This window comes from Sciurus vulgaris (assembly GCF_902686455.1).
Source record: "Sciurus vulgaris genome assembly, chromosome: 11".
NCBI lineage: Eukaryota > Metazoa > Chordata > Mammalia > Rodentia > Sciuridae > Sciurus > Sciurus vulgaris.
In genome coordinates, this window is record NC_136472.1 from 28,318,356 (window position 1) to 28,346,214 (window position 27,859).

The 27,859-nt window shown below is 54.1% G+C and overlaps 1 protein-coding gene across 1 annotated transcript in view; it reads left to right on the forward strand.

The window, feature by feature from the left end:
- SYT13 (synaptotagmin 13) overlaps positions 1 to 27,859 on the forward strand; it is a 41,458-nt gene that overhangs the window by 3,291 nt on the left and 10,308 nt on the right. The window contains exons 2-3 of the mRNA XM_079102767.1: positions 24,166 to 24,391; positions 26,915 to 27,049. Coding sequence (XP_078958893.1) covers positions 24,166 to 24,391; positions 26,915 to 27,049 — 361 coding nt within the window. The remainder of the gene's footprint in view (positions 1 to 24,165; positions 24,392 to 26,914; positions 27,050 to 27,859) is intronic.

The following is a 27,859-nucleotide window of genomic DNA, read 5'->3' on the forward strand; positions in this document are numbered from 1 at the left end:
TTGAACCCCATGTCTTCTATTTTCTGCTTTTCCAAACATTCTTAGGATGTGTCCTTGGGCTTCTCTGGACAGTTCAAGGAATTCTAGAACACAAAAGGTCAGCCAGCCCTACTAAGTGGTGGTGGAAGAGGGTGGAAGTGCTTGGTCACTGTCCCCTGTGGTATCTCCAGCCAACCCCAGTTCACAATTCTTGGCGGTTCTTAAACACACACTCTGGACCTTTTATCCCTTGCCCTCGCTCACGGCAACCTTTTGGGGGGTGCAAGGAGTTGAGTCTTCCTATTTGCCTGCTCCTGGTCTGGCTGGACCCCTGGGACCCGCCTGTCGTTGGTCCAGCCCTGGAAGCTTGGTCGTTCTGGGCAAGCTGGTGGCTTGAGCGAGGAGTGGGTCAGGGAGGCAGAGCGGAGCAATGACCTTCCTTCTGCTCCTGCTTCGGAGCGTACCTGCTAGAGGCAACCAGCCCTGGATTTGCCCTTCCCTCCCGTCTGCGCAGGCTGCCCCTCAGTGACCCTGGGTCCTCCGCCTTTCCTATAAACTCGAGAGCCAGCAGAGACCTGCCCCTTCCCGCCACTCAGAACCCCAAAACCCACCAGGGGCAGGAGCTTAGTCCTGTTTTCAGAAAGCTTTTGATGTAGGGTCCACACAGCACTTAACCTTGAAGTGACCTGGAGTGGATTTTCTCAAATGCTGGGAGGCCCTTGAGGGGGACCTCAACACTGTCCCCTCAAAGCCAATACGAAGTCAAAGTCTCCGTAAAATTGCTCGGCCTCAGCAGTGGTCACTACACCTGTTCTGTTTACTCCCCCTTTTTCCACTATCAAACTAAAAAGTCCTATCCTACCAACAGTGGCAGAGCACCAGAGTGGCTTTCTATGGAACACCAGCACATGGCTTCCGAGATTTTGTGAAATACGTGCCAAATTTATATCAAACAAGGTACGCACAGTGGGTCTTTCCCCCAAGGCCAGGAGCATGTCCTTCATTGTATTTATTGATTTATTTTTGGTATCCCTACAACGTCTGCTGTGAAGTTGCTACAGGACGATGTCTATTTTGAGCTGAGTCGTCAAGTTGATCTAGTAATGAACAGGAGAGGGAGGTCACCAAGGAGGACGTATATCAAGGAATCATCTACAGAAATCTGAAGCTGACCCAGCTTATGGGTGGTCCACCCTGGGGGCAGGTACGGACTGGCCAAGTGGGGAAGAGTCCAGCCTTTGGCTCCCACTCTGCTTGGTGACATGTGCCTGTCACCATGTGGTCGCTGTGTGAATACGCTCCCAGCTCAGGCGCACGGTACGTGTGCGCTCTGCATCACTATACATCATCGAGTTTTAATATGGCTCTTCACGGGGCGACATAGGCATGTTTACATTAATTGAGTATTTTTATGGCCAGGAGGACTTTGGGGCGCTATTTGAGTGGAATAAGGCCTCCTCTCTTTGTGGTCTATTAAGAACCGCTTCCCAAGCCTTGTCTGCTGTTTGTGCTGTGGCACAAGGGACAGTCCCTTGGCACTGGAGCCCTAGTGGTGGCGCCCCTCCCTAGGCCTGGGGGCAGCCCCCCACCCTCCTCGTCATCATTCTTGAAGACGGTGGCAGCCTGGGGCACAGGTGCCGCCTTCACATTAATGAGCTCATTCATTAAAGGTTGATGAGCTCCTGTGCTCTGCAGAGGAAAGACAGACTGCTCCTCCCCTGAGCAGGGGGGTGAGCAGGGAGGCAGGGGAGGCAGACAATGGACCTGCAGTGGCCATGACCCTGTTCTCCTCCTGCCTGGGGATCACCCCTCGGGGAGCCCAGGAACCCTTAGGGAGGCGTTCCCAGCCTCAGCCCCCGAGGGAGCTTCCTGCAGCTTGGGGTGATTGCTCTCCCAAGGCCACCCCTGCCCGATCACAGGCGGCCCCACCCACGGCTAACCCCACTCCTGGAACTGACTCGGCTCCACCCTGCTGTAAGGTCTGACCTCGATGGGGTCTCAGCTGTTTAGCCTTTATTTATTTATTACCGTTGTTTTTGTTTTGTTTTGTGCATTTGTTTGTTTTTTGTGGTGCTGGGGAGGAAGCCAGGGCTGCCGCGGGCTTAGCAAGCACTCTACCACGGAGCTGCTCTCCAGCCCGATCCCCAGCCTGTTAAATGATTCATTTCTCAGCTTACTCTCGCCTGCTCTCCTGACTGATAAACCCTCTCACTCATACAAACAACAACAACAACAACAAGAGATCCACGTCCACACAGCAATTGCTGGCATGCATCAAGTTCTTTGCCTGTGCCGGTCACTCTCTAAGCACCAAAACCATATCAAGGTTAACCTTCACCATAACTCTGAAATATGCACAGGGAGTATTTCCCCTTTACAGATGGAAAGAGCAAACCCCAGAAAGCTTCGGTGACTTTCCTCAGTGGCAGAGCTGGAATCAAATCGAGGACGTCTGTCTCACAGCCCACACTTTTGATCACTTGGCTGAAGCACGGGAGGAAAAAGCTTGTCGGGATTTTACTTGAGCCACGGTGTTTCTGCAGGTGTGCGTGCGAGTGTCTATGGACACAGCTGGGCAGGGCGGCCTCGGAAGCCTTCCCCGCGCTCTAGAGGGCGTGTCCATCAGGCTTCAGGCGCTGGGTGCAGCTCAGGACCCTCGGGAGAGATTTGACACAGTAAACATGTTTGGGCTGGTTGCTTAGCAACGGGGAAGACAGTATGAATTTTTCACCAAGAAATTAGCATAGATCATTTCAGGGAGATGCACGCACACCCACTGGAATCGCTGGCCCTTGGAAACACCCACAGAGGGGGCCTCGATGCCTGCGTCCACCGGCCCCGGCCCGGTGGCGGGCCTTCCCCTTCTGTTCCAGTTTCTCCTCTTGATACAGCGTAGTGCTCACTGGGGCCCAGGCTCTCCTCTTGGTGGAACTGACGGTTTGCTAGCGCCTTTTGTTAACTCCAGCAGAAAACACTGCCACGTCCTTTCCTGATTTCCGGTACTGCCCAGGTTACCACCAACCACCTGGGCTGCAGGCAGAGGCCTCAGGAGGCCGTCGGACACAGCGAAGGGAAGGGCTGAAAGAGAAATCAGTCAGGGCTTAAGGCAGACGGGGGAGAAGAGGCGAGACCTGCCACGTGGTCAAGTGTCTGAGCCAGGGGAGGAAGAGGAGCCGGGACAGACACACCGACCTCAAGGTCAGAGCCCATGGGGGAACCTGCGTCCACGGACAGCAGCCCTGCCTATCCCATCTCCCAGTGACCAGCAGCAGCCCACCTCCCAGATCCACTGTACTGCGTCCCGGGCCCCTGGAAACCCTGCTGAGGATGGAGGTCAGTTTCATATGGACAAGCTGAAAGAACTAAGAGCAGTACGTGTGGCTACGAATTCAACACCTGGGCTCGTGAAGGCCCCCACCACCGTCTGATGAGGAATCACGTGCTAATAGAACTGAAAGGAAACAGGTGGAAGGGACACACCTCCCTCCCTCCTTCTCCTCTGCCTCCCTCCCTCCTCCCCTTCCTCCCTTGATCATGTTTACTGAGCACATACTGTGTACCGATGCAGTGCTGGGGGTCAGGAATACAATGTACCCAAGGACACAGTGATCTCCTCTCAGTTCCCATGATCTAAAGATGGCATGGGGAGCCCAGTGTTGACAGAAGAGCCCGAATTAATGGAAGTGCACCATGGTGGCAAGTGATCTGAAGGGAAGGTTCTGGTGCCTCGAGAGTGTAAGGTGGAAATGACCCGCCATGGAGGCCTGGGAGGCTTTCCTGAGACAGCAATGGCCTACCTGAGACCTCGAATTGGAAGATAAGTTGATCAGGGCATCGGGGTGGGTACTGGGAGCTCCATAAAGAGGACTGAGCCCATGCAAAGGTCCTGAGGCAGGAGGAAGCCTAGCACTGAGCTGGGCCTGGGAAAGGGCAGTGCGCATGAAGAGCCCGGTGGTGACGAGGCGGGGAGGCAGGCGGGCCTGTAGACCAGGACAGGTGAACCTGCTCATCAAACACTAATGGCTTCTCCGAGGCCACGGAGCTATGCCCTGGTCACAGGAACGTCAGAGTTACTTCTGAAGTTTTTTGTTGTTGTTCGAATTGCATTAGAATCCACACAGAATTAGCCATTTTAAATTTTATGAGCGAGTGCCATTTAGTAAGTTCACACCGTTGTAAACACCACCTCCGCCTGGTTCTAGAACCCCAAAGCGAACCCTACCATGGGCAGCCCCTCTGCGCCCCGCCCGCTCCCCATTCCCTGGGGGCGCTCCTCTGTTTCCTGTCTTTATGGCCTTGCCTGTTCGGGACAGCTCCTAGAAATGGACGCAGGCTCTGTGTGTCCCTCCGCGTCTGGCATCTGCAGTTCGACACCCGTGGTGCGCCCCAGTCCTTGGGCCTTTGCTGGGCTCTGCCTGTGGCGCTGGTAACGTGGTGGCAGCTCAGCTCTTGGAGGCACACGGCTGGGCCCTGACTTCCAGGTCCTCCACCAGGGGCTGCCCGAGCGCCCCTCAGAGGCAGCGATCCTCCAGGGCTCCAGTGACCCCGCCCCGCCCCCTCAGTCTCCATGTCCCTTCCGTGTTGGTTCCAGCCACCCTGCGGTGCAAGGTGGATCTCACTGTGGCGTTTTCTAAGCTTTTCATATACATAAGAAATTCAAAGCCTCCTTTTTAAAAGTTATCCTCACGCATTTATTCTGATTTATATTCCTGAAATATTTAAGAAGTTGTTTTTGGAAAACTTAGCAAGTAAGCATATGAACAAAAATAATGTAAAATATATAGAACCTGAATAATTGCTAATATATCTCTATATTGCTAATAATTGCTAATAATAATCTCTGTAGGAGTTAGGAATTGCTTTTTTAATCCTTTTTTCTTTTTTTTTTTGGTGCCAGGGATTGAACCCAGGGGTGCTTAACCACTGAGTCACATCCCAGCCCTTTTTATATTTTATTTAGAGACAGGGTGTCACTGAGTTGCTTAGGGCCTCACTAAGTTGCTGAGGCTGGCTTTGAACCTGAGATCCTCCTGCCTCAGCCTCCTGAGCCGCTGGGAGTATAGGTGTGCACCACTGCGCCCGGTCTTTTTAATCTATTAGTGACAGAGCAAATGCACGTCTGTGATCTTCGATACACATGCAGGAGGACCCAACGGGATCAGCGAGTCTTGTTACGCACGCTGCTTTGGGGTGGAGCAGCCACAAACCTCGCTCAAGCTCTTTGGAGACACACACCGCTGCCGACTCTAGTGGCCCTCCTGTGCTGTGGACCTCAGAACCGCCGACTACAGCTCTGCCTCCTTGACCAGCCTGTCCTTGTCCCTCCCCCTCCTCGGCAGGGGACCACTGTTCCATGCTGCTCTTCACTTCTGTGAAGGCAGCTTTCCTTGGTCCCCGGTGAGTGACATCAGGCACTGTTTGTCTTTCTGAGTCTCGGCGACTGTAGTGTGGTCTCCCAGGTCCATCCGTCCTGCGGCAGATGGCAGGCCGTCCTCTGTTCCTTGCGATGCTGGAGAGGTTGCCTTAGGAATCTGCTCCACACTCTCTACCACCCACCTGGGCTGGGCCCTGTGGGGGGGGGTCTTCGTTCTGCTAGCGTGGAGGGCACACCTGGGGTGCGAGGTCTCTTCAGCATGCCGCCTCCTTCCCTGGAGGCATCCCCAGCACTGGACTGCTAAATCATACGGTAGTCCCCCTTTCTATTTTTGGAGGAATTTCAAACAATAATGGCTGTACCGACTTAAATTCCCACCAACAATGAGTGAGGGTTCTCTTCTTGTTACATCCTCTCCAACACTTATTTTTAATTTTTTGGTTCTGGGGATTTAACCCAGGGATGCGTTTCCATGGAGCTACATCCCCATGGCTATTGAATTATGCATGTATTTAATTTTGAGATAGTGTGTTACCGAGGCCAGCCTCGAATTTGTGATCCTCCTGCCTCAGCCTCAAGCCACTGGGATTCCAGGTGTGGGCCACAGTGCCCCGCTCTTTTTTCTTTCTGACAGTAGCCACTGTAACTGGAGAGAGACGGTGCCTGGCTGTGGTGTGATGGGCACTGTTCTGACAATTAGCGATGCTGGACATGTCTTCTCATCCCCGTTGGCCGTTTGTATGTCTTCTCGATATCTGGATGTTGTGCCCCATTTTCTGATAGGATCGTTCGGGGTTTGCTGCTGATTCCAAATTCGCGAGTCTAAAATATTCTCGTCGCTGCCAGTTTTCAGCAGACTTCTCTCTGCGCCGAGTGCTCGGTGAGCTGAGCCTCTGTGGGCATCCCCGCGGACACACACTGCTCCAAGTCCCGCAGGGCAGAGCAGTGCCCACATCCTGGCTCCTCCCCTCCAGCACGCTGGCACCTGCCCTCTTCTTCACATATGTTGTCCGTTATGTCACCGTCACCTTCCCCGCCCCTCCCCTCAAAGCTCAGGCCTCAGGAGTCCCAGGAGGCTTCAGCCAGCAGGCGAAGGCCCTGCGGTCCCGAGGACCCGAGGTGCGTGGTACATTTCCACGCCTCTTCCTTTCTATCTGCTGTTGCGGGGCCAGGCAGCCGGAGGAGTCCCAGCGCTGTCCCGGGGGCTGGTGTGATGCTCGCCCCGCCTTCTGCCCCGGGAGTGTCTCCAAGTGCTAATTCATTAGGTGAAATGTGTTTTCATTGCTGTATATGATAGAAGAGTCACAGCGTTGAAGCGTATTGCAGTGACGTCTTGGGACATTGATTGGGGCTTTGGGTGCCCTTGGGATGCATGTAGTTTTTCCCATTAAAATAATGCAGAACTGCCTGCCTTCCGGAATCTACCAGCCAGCACCTCTCCAGGAAATTGGTAGAGTCCAATAAGGGGGTTCTTGTGGTTGTGAATATGAATTTTAGGAAGTGGGGAGAAGGGCCCTACAGGAGACCACAGGACACTGTGACCCATGTCACCGTCTCCACCTTCGCCTCCACTCATTGACCCTAAGGCCTACTCTTCCTTCCTGAGGACCTGAGCAGGGCTTAGCAAATGACCAGGAGGAGGAGGGAGAGCTCATGGCCAAGTGGCCTGGCGTCAAGGGGAAGGTGGGGAGGAGGGGATTCACAGGCTACGGTGACTTGCGCCAAAATACAAATGGCAGGCGCAGGATAGCCGGGGAGGGCGCTGCGGCCGCTAGAGACCTGAGCCTCGCGCCCAGTGGAGGGAAGGGTGGGCGCAGGCAGGTCCCCTCGGCTGGCTCCTTCCCCTCCGGCCTCAGTACTCTTGGTTGACGTTGGAATTTTCCAATCGTCAGCTGCACAGCCATGCGATGACACCCACAGAGCCACCTCTCACTTGGAACGGCAGCAGGGACTTGCTGCCGAGAATGGCATCGTGGGGAGACGTGGATTTTTGAGGCAAACCTGCAGAGGCTGCTGTTCAAATGGAGTTCGGAAGAACGTTCCAGATAAGTGGCGCTTGAGGAGGAAGTGGGGTGAGGGAAAGCAGTTCGGAGGGGACTGATGGGAACAGCCGCAAGACCCAGTACCCGGCGGCAGCCCTGGGCTCTGCCCTCCTCGCTCATGGTGCCCTGCCCGGCACCGCGAAATCCACCTTCCTTTCCACCACGGCGACTTCATGTGGAAGACAGGGCAGGGCCACCAGAGATAGGCGGTGGCTTTAGGAGCAAACCCGCCCTGATTCTCAGGGCCCTTCTGCACATTCCCTGCGCATGCGTCATCTAACGGAGCCTCCTACTGCGCAGACAGGCAATGCGACGGTCACTCTCTGTGCAACGGCCACAGTGCAAAACGCAGAGACAGAAGGGAAAGGAATGCGCGTGAGATGAGGGATCCTAGCTCCAGCTGCTGGGGGGAGCCTGGCGTCTGATTTTGGGTCCCCAGGAATATTATTTTTAGGTAATAGCCTTTGAGGCTGCTTGGCACGGTCGGATAGGGTTTGAGTGGGTCTGCCAAGGGTTCATGTGTTGGAAGCTTGGGCCCCAGCGTGGCAAAGTTAAGAGGTGGTGGGACCTTTAAGAGGTGGAAATAATTAGGTCCTAAGGACACTGCCCACCCCTAAGGATGAATACGGTTTCATGGAACCCCTGGTTAGTTATAAAGGAGTGAGCCTGGCCCCTGAGTCACTCTGACTTCCTGCCTTGTATGATCTCTCCCTCTCACACATGCCCACACCTCAATACCATCCACCACAGGGCCCTCACCAGAGCTGGCACCATGCTATTTGGACTTTCAACCTCTTTTCTTTATACATTACCCAGCCTCAGGTATTTCATTACAGTGATGGAAATGGACAAATATGCTACTCGAAAGAGAAAATTGTCTCTCAGAATGGAAATATTCATTTTATGATCAAGATGCTGAACAATCATAGGAAACAAATGAGAGAGAAAATCCTGAACTTGAATTTAGACTCTGCCATGGCCTTGGCCATGCTGGATCTCACTTTCCTCATGGATGAAACAGAAATAGATAGTAATACGGTTCCCGAAGTCAATGTTTAGAATGGAATTGGATGACTCTCATAAATGCCTCAGCAGCCTGGGCACTGGCCACTACTCAAGGCACATTTAGGTATCTCTGAATGATTTTCTTTTTCCTTTGCCAAAGCAGTGACTTGTCACCATGGTGGGGGAGAGACCATATTGAAAGTGTCCCAGCTGTGAAAGTTGAAATGCTCCTGTCAGTGTGGGGAGGGAACGTGACCACTCCACTTCTAGGACATTCCTCCATTCCATATATATTTCTTGACCACCTACCGTGTGCAAGGCCTGACTGAGCAAGCCCTGGGGACACCACAGTGACATGTGGACCACATCCCTGACCTTGTGCAGTTCATGTTCCAGGGGGAGAGACGCTTGGCATGCAGACACGTCAGTTGAAGTGGACGGCTGGGGTGGATGTGGCGAGGGAGCTCAGGGGCCTCGGAGAAGTGATCGCTGATCGGTGCTCTGACCTGCAACCGCTCTGGAGACTCTTTCGTTAAAAACTCTTTGGACACAAACGCGTTATGTGAGCTTGCTTAATTCTTTGTGAGGCACATGTATATCAGTGTATTATTTGTGCCCTGTTCTGCTCCATAATGCGTATAACAAAGGACACACGAAAATAGACCTTTCAAGAAAATAAGATAAAAAATAAGTTATAGGCCGGGTACAAGTGATGCACACCTGCGATCCCAGCTACTCCAGAGGCTGAGGCATAAGAATTGCAAACTTGAGGCCAGTCTCAGTAACTTAGCAAGGAGCCCCGTCTCAAAGTCAAATAAAAAGGGCGGGGATGTGGCTCGGGGGCGGAGCATCTCAGCTTCAATCGTCAGCTCCAAAAATCAATTAAAAGTGCATACGTAAATAAAGCACAGAAATGCGGTTATTTTCACCCCATCCTCCCTGTGGACTCTTCTGCACACTGTTGGTGGCACTGCAGATGATGTCAGGGAGGGGCAGGGCAAGGCGCTCCTTCGACTCCGAAGGGATGGAATCTAATCTGGAAACGGAAAGTGAAGAAGCAGAGGGTCTCAGTGGTCTTAGTGGCGGGGGTGTGGCCAGCTGGCTGGATGAGGGGAGGCTGTGCAGGAGGGTCCATGCTCCACGGGTGCTGTGAGAGCAATATGCCCCCAGGTCAGAAGTGCCAGCACCTTCCTTTGGCTCCCTAACTAAGCAGGTGGCGGGAGAGCAGGGCTGGAGCGAAACCCGGTGTCCTGGTATCCTCGCAGTTAGTATGACGAGGAGGCCGTCAGCAGGCAGAGAGTCGGGGCCTGGGAGGCCGCTGTGTGGTCCTTCCAGATCATTCTTTATCTTAGGAAATCACAACATTCTCTTTGAGGAGGGAGCACCGTGTGTCCGGAGTCCCTGCAATCCATAGGAGGATTCCGCGGGGACACTTGCAACGGGCAGCTGGTGACGGGTCGCACTGGTGACTCGGGGTCTGAAAGGTGGGTTGAGACTACTGCCAGGGATCCAGGCCACGTCCCAAACTCCTGGGACTGTCCCTGGGGCACCTCATGTTCCGTGCAGAAGAAAAGAAGGGTGGCCCTGGCTGCAGCTGCCGTGGTTGGAGACCCAGCTCCGGGTCGCCCTCGGCTGCCGTGGAGGCAGTGCTAATGGCAATCATGAATGAATGGCAGGTGGACTAATAAATAGAATCAGTGATCAGGATTAGTAAGTGGATGTCACTTAAGGACCCGTGTAAAGTGAGCTGACTTTGCGCTCCAAGTGAGCGTAGAAGATGGGGAGACACCTAGGCTTTGGGCCGCAGCTCTCACCTGCCCCTTCTTCCACGTGTGACCGCCAGCGAGCGACACAATCTCTCCACACCTCCGTCTGCCACCAGTGGGCTGTGTCATCATCACTGAGCTGTCGTGGGAATTAAATGAGATAATATGCCAAGCATTGTGCCCAGAGCACAGTGACTGCTGGGCTCACCCTCCTGCCTCAGCCTCAGCCTACCCCTGCCCACCCAGCTGCCCCTGTTGCCTGCCGCAGGCATGTCCTGGCCCCAGAAGGCCCCCTCCTGTCAGCTGCACTGACAGACTCCCTTGCCCTTTGGCATCAGGCGGAACTGGCCCAAGGGAGGCCTCAAAGGAGACCTGTCTTATGACAGCAGGAGAGGGGTGGGGCACGTACCCCTGTCCTTCCCTGCCAGATTGCTGGGGGATCCCAGTGTCCCTCACCTGAAGGGCTGAGTTCCTGCCTCCTTTATCCAGTCACCTTGTCCTGGTTCTGGTGACTTTCCTGCCCCTTCAGGCCTAGGGTTGTGCCCGGCTATTCCTGGTCTGGGGACACCCCCTATCCTTGCTGGCTTCCTTAGCCCCTGGCGCCTCTGTAAATATCTGCCTTCTGCTGGGCACAGGGGTGCACGCCTGTAATCCCAGCAGCTCAGGAGGCTGAGGCAGGAGGATTGAGAGTCCAAAGTCAGCCTGAGCAACTTAGCGAGGCCCTCAGCAACTCAGCAAGACTCGGTCTCCGAGTAAAATTTTAAAAAGGCTGGGGATGTGGCTCCGTGGTTAAGTGTCCCTGGGTTCAATCCCTGCTACCAAATAAATAAATAAACAAATATGTGCTTTCTGAAGCCCTCCTCCTCGCCCAGCATGGAATGGCGTCTCCTGCCCAAACCCTGTCCATAGTGTGTTCAGTCCATCCTGACGACCATGGCCAACCCCGACCCTCGATGAGAAGAAAGGGAGTCTGCCGGAGACAGCCTGCCAACAAACACGGCCACTCCGTTTGGCAAAGATCAGGATCAGTCAAGATCAAGACCCTTATTTGCAGGTTTGCTCCTTTAGACACCACGTGTATCCCCAGCTGATCCGCATCTAGAGGGTACTGTGCAGGTTCCACAGCTTTTCATAAGTGCTTGCCAGCCTGACACCTGGGCTGGAAGTTCGGATTGCTGATCTGACTCCGGGAGCTTGGACGAGCCAGGAGATGCTCCACCGTGTGGGGAGGTGGAGCCGCGGCCTGATGCCAGCGACCTGCTGCGGTTGGCCGAGTCTTATTTCTGTGACTGCATTTTGCAGACTGCTCCAGGGTTGGTCCATGAGAAGTGGAAGGGAATCCGGTAGGTTTGCATCTCATTGAAAAGGAAGAGCAGCCCGGTCTGACAGCACTGCTCAGCCTCGAATCTGCCACAGTGGCGGCCAGCAGAAGGTCAGAAGTGGCCCTTCACTGGCTGTCACTTAAAGCATCTTCCTTGTGACTAGATGTGAATGTCCCACAAGGAACCAATCTGCCACCCAAACCCTGCTGTGGCTTCAGATGCTCCGTGACCCTTGAGCCCTCTCCTCTTCAGGAAGCGAAGCTCAAGAAGCCACCTGGAAGTGCTGTGTCCTTGATACTGCTCTCAAGTGCTTCCCTTTCCCTGCTGCCTGGTCCACCCCTACCCGTGTCATGTGTTCCTTGGAGAAGTCCTGAGCACCACCACCTTCTTTTTTCACCCAGCCTCTCAGCAGCCATTCCCCAGCCTGGTCCCTTGCTCCCTCCGCCTGTACTGGCTGCTGACATCCCCCCAATTTGAGATGCCTCTGTTCCCCATCAGTCATCCTTGAATCCTGGTCTGAAGTCCCTCCTCCAGGAAGCCTTCTCTGGTCACACTGATGGTGAGAAGCTCCTCCTTAGGTCTTCTGTAGCTCCGCAGTAGAGCTCATTCCTAGTATCTATGAGATTCTGGGTTGGGTCCCCAGCACTTCAAAAAATGAAAAAAAGACTACTCTTAGTACTTACTTATCTTTTTGTAAGTATGCATCAGGAACAACAAATAGCTTCCATCCTGCATGTCAATTCTAATTCACTGACAATGACTTTCTGGAGCCATGAATTGCTCACACTACCTCTGAGTTCAGCAGGAAAAAATGCTTTGATCGATTACCTATGCCTGCCATGAACACCGGAGAGGTGTAGTAAAACTTCTGGAGTGTCTGGACCCCCACCTTGAGTACCATGCTTCTTGAGGGCAGGGACTTATTCATGTATCTTCCATGGGATAGAAGCTGGGTAAATACATAGGTAGTGGGCAACAAGTGTAAGCTGGTTTCTGTTTGATTGGATTGCTATCCAATGTTTTACTACAGTTCTCCTGTGTTCATGGCAGACATGACTAATCAATCACAGCATTCTTTTTTGCTGAGCTCAGACATAGTGTACTCAACTCATGGTTCCAGAAAGTCATGAATTGGGTTTAAAGCTGAAATATAAGGAAAATTCAGTAAAACAGTCCCTGTCCTATTCTGAAACCACATTTTACAACTTGTGCTTTTCTTGTTGTTTTTTTTTTTTGTTTGTTTGGTAGTGGGGATTGAACCCAGGAATGCTTAACCACAGCCCTTTTTATTTATTGATTTTTATTTTGAGACAGGGTCTCACTAAGTTCCTCAGGGCCTCACTAGGTTGCTGAGGCTGGCTTTCAACTTTCAATCCTCCTGCTGGTATTGCAGGTGTGAGTCACCATGTCCAGCATTACATGGCTATTTTTTAAACCTCCATGGTACAATGATATGCTTTCCCTGGACATCTTAGATTGGTGGTTCTCTGCACTTTCCCACACTGAATTGCCTTTGATGGACAATATTACATGCTGAGGGGTTGGGAACTATTCACCTCCTTTCTCTCCCACAGAGAAAAGCTTCTAATAATGCAAATGTATAAAAGAAGTGCTGTTACACCGGTAACCTTGAATGCACTCTATTCAATTTTTAAATGAGTGAAAATGACCAAGTTTCAGTACTTTCACTACCATTTGCAATTAACAGGCACAATAACAGGCTTTAAAAGTATTGTCTTAGTGGCTTCATCCATGACCCAAGGACTATAGAATAAAAAAATTCCGTCTGTGCTCTGGACGAAGATCCCAAGTTCAATGTCAAGTACCTGGACACATCACCACATGTTGAGCATTTCATATCAAAGCGACTTTCTTTGGAAAACAAACATTAAAAACACGGCCACCACACATGGAAGCCAAGGGGAACAGGAGTCTGGAGGATGTAAAGGAACCCTGCCGGGCAGACCCGTCTCAGGCGGCCACCGCCGGCAGGCAGTCAGCTCCCCCTCGGCTACCCGCGCAGCTGGACACCGAGACTTGGGAGCAGTTCGGCGAGTGGGGAGGAATCCGCCTGGGGATTTCGGAGGTGAAAGGCTGGCGAAGAGCAGAGACAGCTCTGGAGCTAAGCCTGACGACAGGGCCCAGCCCCAGCAGGGGCCGCTGAGACGGGGACCCGAGGAAGGGAGGGTGGCGTCGAGATCCACGCTAGTGACCTGGGACGCTGAGAATATCCCGGCCTGTGATGAGGGTTTACGGGGCCCTGACACTGTCTTCGCCCAGGTCACCAGTGAAACACGAGAACGTGGAACCCAGACTGGGCACCGAACAGTGACCACTACGGCCCAACCCAGGCGGTCCCTTCGGCCCGGCGGGAGGTGGGCGGGGCCGGGGAAGGTGGGCGGGGCCGGAGGAGCCTGCGGGACGCGCAGTCTAATTATGTGGCACCAGCTGGAAAATAAGAAGCAGTAATTTGGACGTTTCCACGTCCAAGTGTGGTGGTCGGTGACCAGGGACGCGGCCTCTAGGAGCTACCAAGGCAGTGCCAGTTAGCTCTGGCGTCAGGGTGGACTTCAGTCAGCCAGCTCCTTCCTGGTAGTTGTGTAACCTTGAGCAAATTCTCGTTTTTCTCTCTGTAGCTCTTGCCTCAGTTTCCTCCTCGGTAGAGAAAACGATGATATTACTTTGTTTACTGATAGGAGGATCCGTGGAATAGAGAAATATTCTGCACTTACTGTAGGGTTGGGTGAAGGTTAAACTTGATGACCTTGGTGTGCCCTTCTCTGTGTCCTGTGCGTGGGAAGTGTGTGGCCTCTTGGGCATTGGGACTTGGGAACTCAGATCAAAGCAGGAAGCACCTTCAAGAGGATCTGCAGGTAGCGTTCTGCTCCTGTCTTCTGTCCCATGGAGTCCTTTTAACATCCTATTTTAAATGCAGTTTGTTCCAGAAATATTGGGGTCCTGGCAACACTCATTGGCTGCTCTTTCCTCAGTGGGCTGCAGACTCCCTGTTCTCCAAACCCAGTGCCAATTTTCAGGGTTCTGCCTTGGCCCAGGCTGGTCTACCCCAACTTCTCCCCCTGTCGAACCACAGCCAGGCTTCAGGGGGGGCCAGCATGAAGTCAGGGACTCTGAACCTTCTGTGTGTCTCCCTGCCCCCCTTCCTTGCCTGCCTGCCCTCTTTCTCTGGGAGTGCTGGCCTGGATTTTGCTGCTCTGCTGGTTTTTCACTGGTCTCCAGTACCGCAGTGACCATCACCATAGTCCCCCACCTGGCCTCGCCCCACCCCCCACATGTGCAGGCCGTGCCTGCCACCCTAGCTGCTATTGCAGACGGCGTTCTTGACACTGAATGATGATTGATTGGATGCATGAGTGATGGCGGGCTAGGCGGGTGGACGTGGACACCCCCCCTTGCCTGGGATGGCTGCTCCTTCCCACGACCAGCCCCTCAGAGAGAGAGCAGACCCTTGCTTCGGTGGGTCTTTGCTCTCGGCCAGGCAGAGAAGTCAATGGCCAAATCCTTAAGTCCGCAGGCTCCATCCTCACGTGCCTGGGTTCAGATCCCAGCTGTGCATCTTATTAACCTTGTGACTTCAGACTTGACTCCTCTGTGCCTCGGGTCCTCTTCTGTGACGAATGGATAACAATGATGCCTTCTTCATGAACTTGTGAGTGTTCAGTGAAACTGCGTAGACCAGTGACTGACCCATGGCTAATGCCAGACATGATATATAGTTACTTTTTTTCTTTTCAAATCTTGGCTTAGGGAGCTTTGCCTGACACTCAGACACTTAGGGGACACCACGTCTCATCCCTTTCATTCCCCACCATCTGATCTTAACAGTATTTATTCCTGCCCCAAATTGCTCATTTGGGTCTCCTGCTTTTTCTTTTCTGCACACTGGAAAACTGCTGCTATTTCTAGGGTGTTCCAGCATCTGGAGCTTTAGAGTGAATGGTCGAGTGGATGACTGACAGCAGAGAAAGGGGCAGGTGTCCCTCCTGGTCACATGTCATTCTGAGTTAGGAGAGGTTCATGGATCCAGCCAACAGTGAGGTGAGCCCACCCACAAGTCTCCCAGCCTGTTACACCAGGTACCAGCCAAGGGGAGGGGTCCAACACAGAAATTTTATATATGTGTGTATGTATATGTGTGTGTGTGTGTGTATATATATATATGTATTTTTTTTTTTTTTGCGGTGCTAGAGATTGAACCCAGGGCCTTGTGCATGCAAGGCAGGCAAGCACTCTACCAACTGAGCTATCTCCCCAGCTCAGAATTATATTTTAATTTTAAAAATAAAATGGAAAAGAGAGTAGGAAAAGGTGAGCCGTAAGGAAAGGGGCTGGGGAGAGGACGTCAGGGGAGGGGTTGGGGGCACAGACTTGGGATACACAGAAGAGAAGCTGGTGCCGGGGAGGGTTGCCATGGAAACATTGCTTGGTGTCTGGACCAGAAGACAAGCTTCTTCAAAGTGAAGTTCAACCTTGCAGCTTGAAGCACAACCCCCGCCCCTCTGGCCTGACTCTCGGGACTTGCCGTAAGCGGCCAGGCTAGCTGGTCCTGGTGTCGAGGGCTCCGAAGGTAAATGTCTGTGGGAAGCAGAGGACTGAGCTGAGAGCTTGGGGGCCGTGCCTGTGAGCAGCTGGGCCACACATCAGGGCACTTTCCTCCCTTTGCCCTTCCTGGAAGCCTGCCTCCTCCCCAGTGCAGGGAGGCCCCAGTGAGACACAAGGACCACCCACCTCTCGGTCACCCTGAGGAGCTCCTCATACAGGCAGGTTCCCTGGGCTCCCCCTGAGACCCCCGCTGGGTCAGGCCCCAGGCCAGGCCCAGGCGCAAACTCACTGATGGACAGGGGACATTGGCTTTTACATTGGTTTGGGATCAAGCTTTTGTTCTCCCAGAGTCTCTCTAGGAAGAACTTCATATAACTGGAAAGAAAGATTTGATAAGCTTCTAGACAGTCTTCCAAAGACAGTGAGGGCTGGGGGCTGGGGAGATAGCTCAGTTGGTAGAGCGCCTGCCTCACAAACACAAGGCCCTGGGTTCGATCCCCGACACTGCAACAACAACAACAACAAACCAGCGAGGGCTGTTCCCACCCCCAGGCTCAGCCTCTGGAGTCAGTCTCTGTGTTGAAGCAGAATGATTTTCTCTCAGCTACTTCCAGCTCGACCTAATGTACCTCACACCTGCCGTCCACACCTTATCAAGGGAAACTTTTCCTTCCTAGTGATAATTTCAAACATTTTAATAATAAGTAATCTTACAGAATCAAACACAAAAGTCACATAAATTTGTAAGATAGAACGGGAGAGTTTGAAAGATTCCCAATTGCTCTAAGCAACTTCCCGCCCCTGATGATGGGTTACCTTCCTGTACATCCAGAGCCACTTCGGAAAGAAAGTTTGAGAAGCAGGGATCCAGAGACCAGCGGATCCCAAACGCACATCCACAGATTCTGGGCTAACAGATGCAGGAGTCATTTGGGAAACTTCCTGAGAATTCAGATTTTTATGCCTAGCCCAGAAAGCCTAATTCATAGAGGTAGAGGTGTGTGTGTGTGTGTGTGTGTGTGTGTGTGTGTGTGTGTGTATCGCTCCAGATTTTTACTGAGTACAGTTTGCACACAGTGAACTACACACATCCTATATTTACAGTCAAACCAATTTTGACAAGTATTTATCCCCCAGGCTGCATCCCAGTCCACTGATGCTCACCTTCCCAGCTAGTTCTACCCAGCAGCCACTGCCACACTGATACCTGTCACCATTAATTGGCGTCACCTGTTCTGAAATGTCATAGAAGTCAGGTTCTCTCGACTTGAGCATGGTCGACCTGTTGGGTCGGTAATTCTTTGTCGTAGGGATGTCAGGGACTGAATGTTTGCACCCCTGCATTTCCGGGTTGGATCCTAACCTCCAGGGTGACAGTGTGAGGAGGGGGCCTTTGGGATATGGTTGGACCATGAGGTGGAGCCCTCTGAATGGAGCCAGCACCCTATTAGGAACAGGCCTGAGAGAGTCGCTCTCTGTCCTCCATCACGTGAGGATAGCGTGAGAGGACAGCCATCTGAGAACCAGGAAGTGGGCCCTCACCAGACCGCGGATCTGCCGGCTCCTTGACTTTGACTCCAGCCCCCAGGAGGGTGAGAGAGCAACACTGTTGTTTAGGCCACCAGCCTGTGGTCCTCTGGCACAGCAGCCTGAACTCAGTCGGGGGCTTTTCTGTGCATCGCAGGATGCTTAACATCCCTGGCCTCTCACCTGTGACAGCTCCAGTCCCTCATTGTGACAGTGATTAATAGCAGCACCCCCCATACACACTCATGCCAACCAAAAATGTCTCCAGACCACAAATGTCCCCAGGGGGGCAAAACTGCCTCTGGTTGGGAGCCGCTGCCGTGACAGCCCCACCCGCTTCGTGGCGGGTGCCTCTGCCTCTCCCTTAGCGTCCCTGTGGATTGGTGAGTGTCCCTGAAGCTCGCCGTGTCTTCCTGTTGGGGACAGTCCCTTCATAAGAGTATGCCACAATTTACTTTTCCATTCTTCTCTTGATGGGCACCTGGGCTGCTTTTGGTGTGACTGAAGTTGCCGTTGGTCACGTATAAGTCACATATAGGTCTTTCTGTTTCACTTCTCTTGGATCCATACCAAGAAGTGAAATGCTGGTCCTCAGGTTGGTGTATATACTGAACCCTTAAGAGACTTCTTTGCCAAAGTGGTGGGCCACTGTCTCTTCCATCAATGGTGGGCGAACATTCTGGATGTTCTCCCTTCTTGCCAAGCCTGGTGTTAGTCTTCTCACTTTTAGCCATTCTAGTGGGTGTGAAAATGTATTTTTTATGTTATTGAATAATTCTTATAAGCAACTCTATTGGCTTTTATTGCTGTAGAACAAATCAAATTTGGTGGCTCAACACAACGGATCTTATCTCCTAGTTTTGAGGGTCAGGAGCCTGGTCACGGCCGGGCAGTCCCTGCCTCAGGGCCTCACGGGTTGCAGACAAGATGCTGCTGGTGGCTGTGGTCATCTCGGGGCTCCCTCGGAGCTTGCTGACTGATTCAGGCTCTTCCTGACTGCCCTCTGTCCCTTGCCATGTGGTGCTCTCTGCAGGGCAGCCTCGGCAGTGTGGCCTGTGTTGGCAGAAGGAACAGGTGACAGAGAACAAGTCAGGCGGACTCTAACTCTGGGCCAGCTGATCTTAGAAATGACATCGGCTCACGTGCGCATGTTCTGATCTTTAGAAGCAAGGCCCAGCCACACTCGGGGGTGTTGCCCGAAGGGCAGATACCCAGAGGGAGAGACCCTGGGGGCTCCCACGGCAGCCCCGTCAACCCCACAGCTCTGGAGTGAGAGAGCTTGGTCCGGACCCGCGTGTCCCAGTCCTTCAGTGAGACGGGTGCCGGTTTTGTCCAGATCTGTTTCCATACACACACTCCATGTCTGGATGTGCCTCATCATGAATGAGCAAAGAAGAGTCTTCCAGCTGGTCCCAGTGAGCGAGTCCCGCTCCCCACAGCCCAGTCAACGGGGGCCAACAAATACTGCCAGTGGGGGCGGTTTGCTCTGCCAAAAGCTCTACCCAGGTCGCCTTATCTAACCCTTAATCCAGCTCCCAAGATGGATCTGTGGTCAGTGTCCCCAGTTTTTCAGATGAAGAAACCAGGCCCAGAGAGGTTAATGAATCAGACCCTAGATCACACAGCACAGAAATGGCAGAGCCTGAACTCCAAGCAAGCCGTCTCCTTTTACAGCTTTAGTACCTGACCAGCCCGCTGTATTTCACACTCAAGCTCTTATACGAGTTTAGTGCGTGTGATTTGCAGTATTAGAGCCCAGAGTGACCTCCCTTTCCCCTGGCCCAGTGTCCCTGCTGAAGGCGGTTTAGCTATTGTCAGACCCAAGCAGCAGCAGCAGCGGTAGCTTGCGTTTAGCGCCATGTGAACGCTAGGCTCAGATCTGTCTTCTCTGCCCTCCTCCTCAAGTTCAGGGCCAAGGTCCAAGCCAGGCCCTTCCCAGCCAGGTCTGCTTCCCCACCTGTACTTCCTGGGTGCTGCAATGCTACTTTTCAAACTTAGCACAAATCCCTGAATTAATAGACAGTCTTTAGGTGAAAGATTAATCATGTCACCAAAGAGGTTGCCCAGAGTCTCTGGTAGGGCGAAGAGTTTGTTTGCAGATCATTAACTACATAATTAATTTCTGCTTTCCTGACATTGGCTCTGTAAGGCGCCGCGTCCCTCTGGCTCATCCTGTATTTCTGTCGCCCGCCTGGGACCTGGCCTGCGGAAAGCTTGATAAATATTTGCTCATTAGACGAAGGCTCAGGTTCACCTGCCCTGCCCAGGGCCATCTGTCCTACCCTGGATGGCAGCAGCAGAGCCCAAGGTTTCTGGGCTGCTCTTCCTGAGCATGCGGGAGCGAGGGGAGGGAGAGGCAGGTCTGCGGGAGGGGGACACACACGCAAGGGCACAGCACTGAGCTTCACTGCTCGGCAGCCGGGGGACAGCGGGGTCTCCAGGCCCAGGAAGAGCCTGGCGGGGGACGAGAGGACCTCTCAGCTGGCTTTCTGCCCACAGGGGTCCAGGTCCCCTCAGGGAGTTTTTTAATTAGGAACATTTTCCCCGGTTTTTTAAATCGTAGTAGAACCCACACCACAGTCTGCCACCCTGCCCTAAGCGTGCACTGTGGTGGTGTGCGTCCGTTCATGATGCTGACACACCCACCCGCGCTCCGTCACCGCAGAGCTTCCCTGTTATCAACCCCTTCGCCTTCCCGTCGCCCCCCTCCCCTGCACCACCATGCCACTTGCATCTCTGCGATTTTTACGCTCCATGCAGCTCACGCAGGTGGAAGCCCAGTGATCGCAGCTAGGAATGTGGGCGTCTCTTCAGTGACCCCGTTTCCTGAGTACCTACCAAGGAGCCACATTGCTGGATCCTGTTCTTGACTGTTAAACAGTCCTGCTGCCTTCCGTAGCAGTCACACCCCCCATGTCCCCCCAAGGCATCCAGGATTCTAATTTCTCCACAGCTTCACCAACACGGGTCCCTTTCTATGTTGTGATAGAGGTTGTCCCCGTGCCACGGAGTGGCACCCATTATAGTTTCGACCTGCATTTCCCTGAGGGCCAGGGATGCTGAGCATCTTTGCTGAGCGTCTTAGTGGCACTGGTACTTCCTCTTCGGAGAAATGTCCATTCGAGCCCTGGACCGGTTTTGAATCGGGTTCTTTGGTCGTGGGCTTGCCCCGGGAGGCTTTGACTCTTTGCATGCCTGGCCTGCTTTTGGGTGGACGGTGCCCCCAGTGTCTCTCACCTCAGCAGCCACGGAGAAGCCCCAGGAAATGAGGCACAGCAGAGAGGGGCATGGTATGGGCCTTCCTGAAACGGGTCCAGGCAGCATTGGCCTCAGTGGGAGGAGCCAAAGGTCCCAGAGACAGGAAAGGCTGAGGAGTGCTTCCCCTGGCTGTCTGCAGAGCACAGCTGGGCAGCTGTTCCCTAGTTACTCAATGCCAGTTCCCACTGGAAACCTTCTCTGTCTTTTCCCCAGGTCCTCTTCCCTGGGCTCAGGGGACAGGTGAACTGAGAATCCTTGGTCCAAAGCCTGCCCGGCCATCACCGCAGCGAGGCTTACACACAACTCTTTCTCTAGGGTCCTGTCCTGGCCCCTCCCCTCAGATGTCCTTGCTCTCCATCCATGATCCTCTCCCAGGCTGTCCCTCAGCTCTCAAATCTCTGTTCCTTGGATACTGAAGTTCCAGCTATTTAAGATGCATTTGAAAGATGTGGTGGAACCAGGGTTTTGAAAAGCAATAAATAAGACCGTCCAAGAGAAGGAGATAGGTCATCAGCACGTGCTTTTGCTCCTTGAAAAGATTCATGTCACGGTGAGCAGAACGCACTCTCAGCCTGGAAGGGGGCTATGCATCATCCTCTGCTAAAGTCAGCCATCGCCTGCAGAGTAAGATAAATGGCAAGTGAGGATGCTTGACTGGAGGCAGGGAGAGTCAGGAGGGAGCAGAGAACAACCCAGGCTGAGTTTACACAGAGTCATGGTCTCTGATGCTTGTCAGAACGCAATGCATCCCTGGGCACGGTGGCGCACGCCTGTAATCCCAGGGACTGGGAAGGCTGAGGCAGGAGGATCGCAGCTTCAAAATCAGCCTCAGCAACTTAGAGAGGCCCTAAGCAACTCAGCGAGACCCTGTCTCTAAATAAAAAGGGCTGGGAGGTGGCTCAGTGGTCAAGTGAACCTGGGTTCACTCCCTGGTGGAAAAGCACTGCATCCATCCAGAATGTAGTTGACTGACAGGCACAGAACTCAGACCAGCTCAAACAGGCAGGAGCTGCTGAGTGACTGGAAGGGCAGGCTAGGCCAGACTGCTGGGTTCTTCGCTGCCTGGCTCCTGGAGGTCTGTTATTTCTGTCTCTGCACACTGCTGTCCATGGCGCTGGCCTTGTGCCAGGCTGACCTGCCTTGCAGTTCACAGACAGGGCCACACACTTCCTGCCCCGTTCCTCTACTACCATGGAATGTGAGCCCTTGGTCCTTGCATTCCATGCAGGTTGGCTTCCCCAGGACAGGTGCCTCGCCATGCACCAGAAGAAGGCACCAAGACCATACGAAGAACTGATAGGATCAGGCCAAACAAAACTCACCCCAGGAACTGGGGTGGGTGGAGCCCAGACCACCCAGGGATGGCGTCCAGGGAAGGTGGTGGGGAGACGCGGGCATTGATGGGCCACACCCAAACACCTGCCTTTGCTCTAGGCTGCATTTTAAGTGCCAGTAGCAGGCTTCTGTATCAGGGGCACCCAGATGGAAGCCCCCGGAAGAGGGAGGAACGCAGACCCCAGATCTGTAAAGACTGGAGGCCATGCAGTGTGAACCTCACTCAGAGCTGAGGCCAGCTGTGCGCACCCCAGTGAAATGCAAAGCCAGTCAAATGGGGTCAGGCTGGGAATGCCACAACCCTGCTCTGGACGATCGAGCTGGGCTGAAATAAAGAATAAACAGACACCTTTCCCAGGCCACCCTCAGAGCCTTCGTTCTGGTCCCAACAAGTGACCCACAGGGTGACTCTGAGGCAGGAGCACTGTGGCCCAGCAGCCCCTGCGAGCCGAGCCCTTTCGCACCGATGAACAGTGGGGCGTGGCTGGGGCGGGACCCCAGGAGGCTGTGAGAGCCACTTAGTTTCCAGAAGTGGAGATCCTCAGGGCAACCACCTGAATGCTGAAGTCGAAGTATCTGGAGGCTCGATCACCCACAGCACCTAGCAGTGGCATGAGCTCGGGCTGCCCTGGGCCTGCTTCCCGGCTGTGAAATGGCGTAGGAAACGTAACTCAGACTTGGCAAGATGTAGGAGGTGGGCCTGCCTGTGGAGGGTGAAGGACACCGGGCACTAGGCCGAGCTCTGTTCCCCTGGGGGCGCCGGCGGCCTGGTGTCAGGGCACAGTCCTTCCCACCCCTCCTCTCCTTCAAGGTGCAGCTCATGCTCTGGCCCCTCCCTGATGCCCGCTGGCCGCCTGGGCTCCCTGATTGCCCCACATGGACGCGCTCCTGTTGCCCCTGTGGTCACCTACACATGCCCCGGTGGCTGCCGTACTGTGGTCCTGAACCGCCATAAAGACTTAGTATTGACTTGAGTTGTTTGCGATCGTCTCCGCCTCACCTGTAAGTGAGGGCGATGCAGGACGGTACTTCCTGCATCTTTCCAGCCTAAAGAAGTGGCTCAGAACCCAGAGATACACCTGAAAGTCACCAGTCACTTCAGTGACAGCGCAGAAAGACAAAATGACCTGCCCGAAGTGACCCAGCTCCAGTGGAGGGGTCAGGAGCAAGGCAAGGCATGGTCCTTATGCTCACGGAGCACACACGCTGGGGTGAGAGACCCACTGCAAACGGGCCGCCAGTGACCCACGCAGTGTGCGCCCCGCAAAGCTGCGAACCGAAGGGCGGGCGGGGTGTGGTGCTGGGGAGGCGCAGGCTTGGTGGAGGGGCGTGGTTTAGGACGGAGGGGCGTGGTTTGGGATGGGGAGGCGTGGTTTGGACCAGAGGGGCGTGGTTTAGATCCGGAGGACCTGGCTTCTGGTAGGCGATGGAGCCAGCCGCGCAGAGAGCACGTGGCAATCCAGGTAGTCAGTTTGGGGAACAAGATTGGGGATGGAAGTCTGACCAGGGAGCGAGTAGAGCAGGGAGCTTGGCAGCTGGAGATGAGCCCGGGTAGGGGTGAGCGCGGGTCCAGGCAAGCTCCTACAGGTCACCCAGGAGTCTGGGTTTGTTGCCCTGTGATGGGAACCCGCACCTCCCTGAACTATGGGGTGGAGATGGGGAGGAACAGAAGAATAAGAGGATGAGAGATGGAGGGAGGGCGCAGAGCCAGGGCACAGGCCAGAGTGGCAGAGGGAGGCCCCCGCACGGGCCTTAGAGCCAGGGCGCTGCTGGGGACCCGCAGGCCCATGCGTGGGGGAGGGACGGATGATCGTGGCCGCATTTTGCGGCCCTGGCGGGACGCACGGCGCGTGGTCTCTGGTGTTTTTCATTTTCCAGGCTGTGCTCTTTGGAGTAGCGTGATACCAAACCTCTCCTGCTCCTGCAAGAGGTGGGGTCACCGCGCCTTCTTCCTGGTGGGAAGTCCTGGCTTGCTAACCAGAGTGATTTGCTTGCAGTTCAATGTCAAAAAATCCACCGAGCCGGTCCAGCCCCGCGCTCTTCTCAAGTTCCCCGACGTCTATGGCCCCAGGCCGGCTGTGACAGCCCCGGAGGTCATCAACTACGCAGACTACACACTGGGGACCACGAAGGAGCCTGCTGCACCTGCCAGCCCCACTGCCCCCAACGACAGTCGCCTCAAGAGGCAGGTCACGGAGGAGCTGTTCATCCTTCCTCAGAATGGTAGGGGTCCCCTGTGGGCAGCAGGGGAGTGGTGCCTGTCACTGTCTCTGTGGATGCTGTGCATGGTCTGTGGGCTGTCCAAAAGTCCCCGTGTCACAGTACTTGACAGTGGGCACGGGGCCTCGAGTTAGTCTTTTGTTCCTGCTAAATGCCACCATGCTGTTTTCCTCATGGCTTCCAGCTCTCCACTGGGAAAGAGAGTGTCCCTTTCAAGTCACATGTGTGCAACTATGGAGAAGGGAGAAAGAATCACAGTTAAAACCCCTGGCTTCAGAGTTATGGCTTTAATTCTCTGTCTTTTTATATATTTGCTGTGTGATGTTGATCATGCTGCTAACCTCTCTGGTCCTCAGTTTCCTCCTCTATAAAATAACATATATTATTTTCTACCTGTTCGGTTGTTATAAATATAATAATGCCTATCAAACTTAATTCAGGGCCTCTGCACAAACACAGAGCTGAAACATTGTTTCTGTTACTGTGTCTCTTCACCTTTCCATCCTCATCACCATCAAGAACACAGTGTCTAAAGGTGGACATCACAGTGTCTATAGGTGGAGCAAAGGCAAGTCCCCATCCCCAAGGAAAGTGGAAGCTTTTTAGGGAGGTAAACCAAAGTCAGGGGATGGCTGTCACATGTGGCCTAAGTTTTGTTCTGTGAGGTTGGGGAGGGAGGTGGCGGAAGCAGAAGCAGCCTAAAGTCTTTGACATTGACCCCACCCTGAACCATCTTCTGGCTTGGATTCAACTGGACCCACTCTGGCCAGTGGATGGGTCCCCTTCCTCGCCCACCCAGAAGCATAGCAACTAGCGTGACATTTCAGGAACAGATTCCCGTTGTGCCTGCCGTGTGAACAGGCGAACCCTGGCTGACTTGAAGCCTCCAGGGACTTAACGCAGACTGTAGACTCCCAAGGTGGGGGTGGGAGTGATTTGCACGAAGACTCCTAGGGGTGATCCCTGCAGTCACGGCCCTCTTTCCTGAGAGCCAGCTTGCACAGGCTTGGACGAGGCCAGGACTGGACGCTCCGCCCAGGAGGGAGGGGGAGCCCAGCGGAGCTTGGATCCACCATCCATCCTGCCTTCTCTTGGCTGCCCCAGAAGGCCAGCTTAGTTCCGTTGCACAGAAACCTCCCGAAAATCGACAAACGATCGGGCAAATGTTGACCAGAGGTGAGGTGGTGTAGTGGGGACACAGATCTTTCAGCCACTGTCCCCATGATGTGCTGAATCACATCAGCCCCACCGGCCACCCGCCCTTCGCTCACTGCAGAGCGCCAAGTCTCACTTCCTGAAGCTGGGTCCCCCTTCTGCATTTTCAGGTGGTGCTGGCCCCGTGGTCCCTCCTGGCAGGGAGGGTCAGTAGCAGAGTCCCCTTGCAGTTGCTGCATGTGAGCAGGACCCCTCGGCCCTCGATGAGAGGTCTTAGTTAAGTGGAGCCAGGTTCTGCTGCCCAGGGCTGAGCCGTCTGAGGGCTGCGAGCCTCAGGTTCTGCTCCTGGGTGGCCTGCACTCTGGCCGTCCCTGCCATGGCTCTGGAGCTGAGTGGGTCTGCCTGGTCCTGTGTCTGGCGGTGCACGTCGCTCACGCCCTGGTCAGTCGGCTCGTCTTGGAAGCACTGGGAGAAATGTTTACTACTTGCAGGGAACTGAGGACGCGCCACTTGGGAGATGAACAGACCTCTGTGTCTCGACCCTCCGAGTGAATTCTGAGAATCAGAAATTAAATTCTGGTTTACATAAAATAGAGTCTACCATAGCAACTGGATCCTTTGAATTTTTGTATTGTGTTTGACTCATGAGACTCTTACGGTGTTAGGCTCCTGTTTAAAAAGGGGCAGAGAGCAATAGTTGTGGGTTTAGGAACTTCAAAATTAACAGTAAGTTCCCCTCTTCCCTCTCTTCACTCAGCAAAAGTTCATTGAACACACATCAAAGTCAAATCCACACCTTTGCCTTGGTCCTCAGCGCCTGCTTCTCCCTTATTCTTCAGTGTCTGTCTCTCTGTGAGCTGCTCCCCCCACCAGGTTCTTGGGGAGGCTGAGACAGCTGGGCTAGGGCAGAGGCAGGTGGGCGGGGCTGCTGCGCCTCCAACATGGTCAGTGGGCACACAGGCTGTGCCAGTTTTCTTTACCAGAAGCTCACCATGGACCAGGCCCTGCGCTAAGAACTTCTGCTTTATTCCATTTAATGTGAATAGTAACTGTGGGAAAGAGAAACCCTTACCACCCCATTATAAAGATGAGGAAACCGAGGGTCAGAGAAGTCAAGTACCTGGTCCAAGTTCACATGGTCATTATGTAACGGCTCATGTTGGACAGCAAAACCCACATCCTGATTGCTGGACTGTGACGGTCCCTTGAAATGCAGAGCCCATGACCGCTGGGGTTGCCCTGATGCGTCCACCATTTTGAACTTCAGGAAGCTTTGGGTGGGGGTCGGTGGCTTAGGTGGCAGAGATGGAAAGCAGAGATGAGGGAAAGGGTGCCGGTGTGGGGACAGTGACAGCTGTGACTCTCTCGCAGGAGTGGTGGAGGACGTCTGTGTCATGGAGACCTGGAACCCTGAGAAGGCGGCCAGCTGGAACCAGGCCCCCAAGCTCCACTACTGCCTGGACTACGACGGGCAGAAGGCCGAGCTGCTCGTGACCCGCCTGGAAGGTACCGTCCTCGACCCCGGGCTGCGGAGTGCCGGCCTGTCCTGGAGGAGACCCCTGGTGGCTCTCCAGCAGGCAGGCCCGAAGCTCCCCCAGGCGTGACCCTTGTCCCTCTCTCGTGTGGCGGTCGGCAGTGGGGGCTCCAGATGGGTCTCTAGGACCAGGCTCCTCAGGTGGGGCCTCCTGGCCAGCTGTATCCAGCCCTGGGAGGACAGAGAACCAGAGAGGCCACAGACTTACCCGGGCATGGCTGTGCCACTTCACTCACACCCGCTGGTGGCCCACCTCACTGCAGAGGAGCCTAGGAAGCGGGGCGGGCCCACTGCCCAGGAGGAAGAGGAAATGCGTGTTGGTGAATGGCGGCATCTCAGCTGTCGGTGCCTTTGACGTTGAACGGTTTTGGTGCTGGACGCGGAGGGTCTTCAGAAGGGTGGGGAAAGCTGCTGCAATCCAAGATCCAGCGGAGTCCCTCAGGGGCCAGATGTCCTTGATGTCCCTACCCTGAGAGTTTCCTTTGCCATCAGCAAACAAAACTAAGACTTTGCAAAGGAACCAGAGCTATGGATGGGGCCAGATCAGGTGGACTTCTGTGTTTGATTGTCATCTTCCGTGAGCCTCTATCACTGAGAAAGTCAGTGTAGAAGGAGGGCAGACTTACTTTGGCTCATGATTTCAGAAGTTTCCGTTCTTGCTCGCGGGCGCTGTTGCCTTTGGGCCTGTGGCAAGGCAGAGCCTCATGGCAGGGAGTCCCTGCTGAAGAGCCTGCTCTGACCACGGCAGGAAGGCAGCAAAGAGGGCGAGGGAGAGTCTGGGG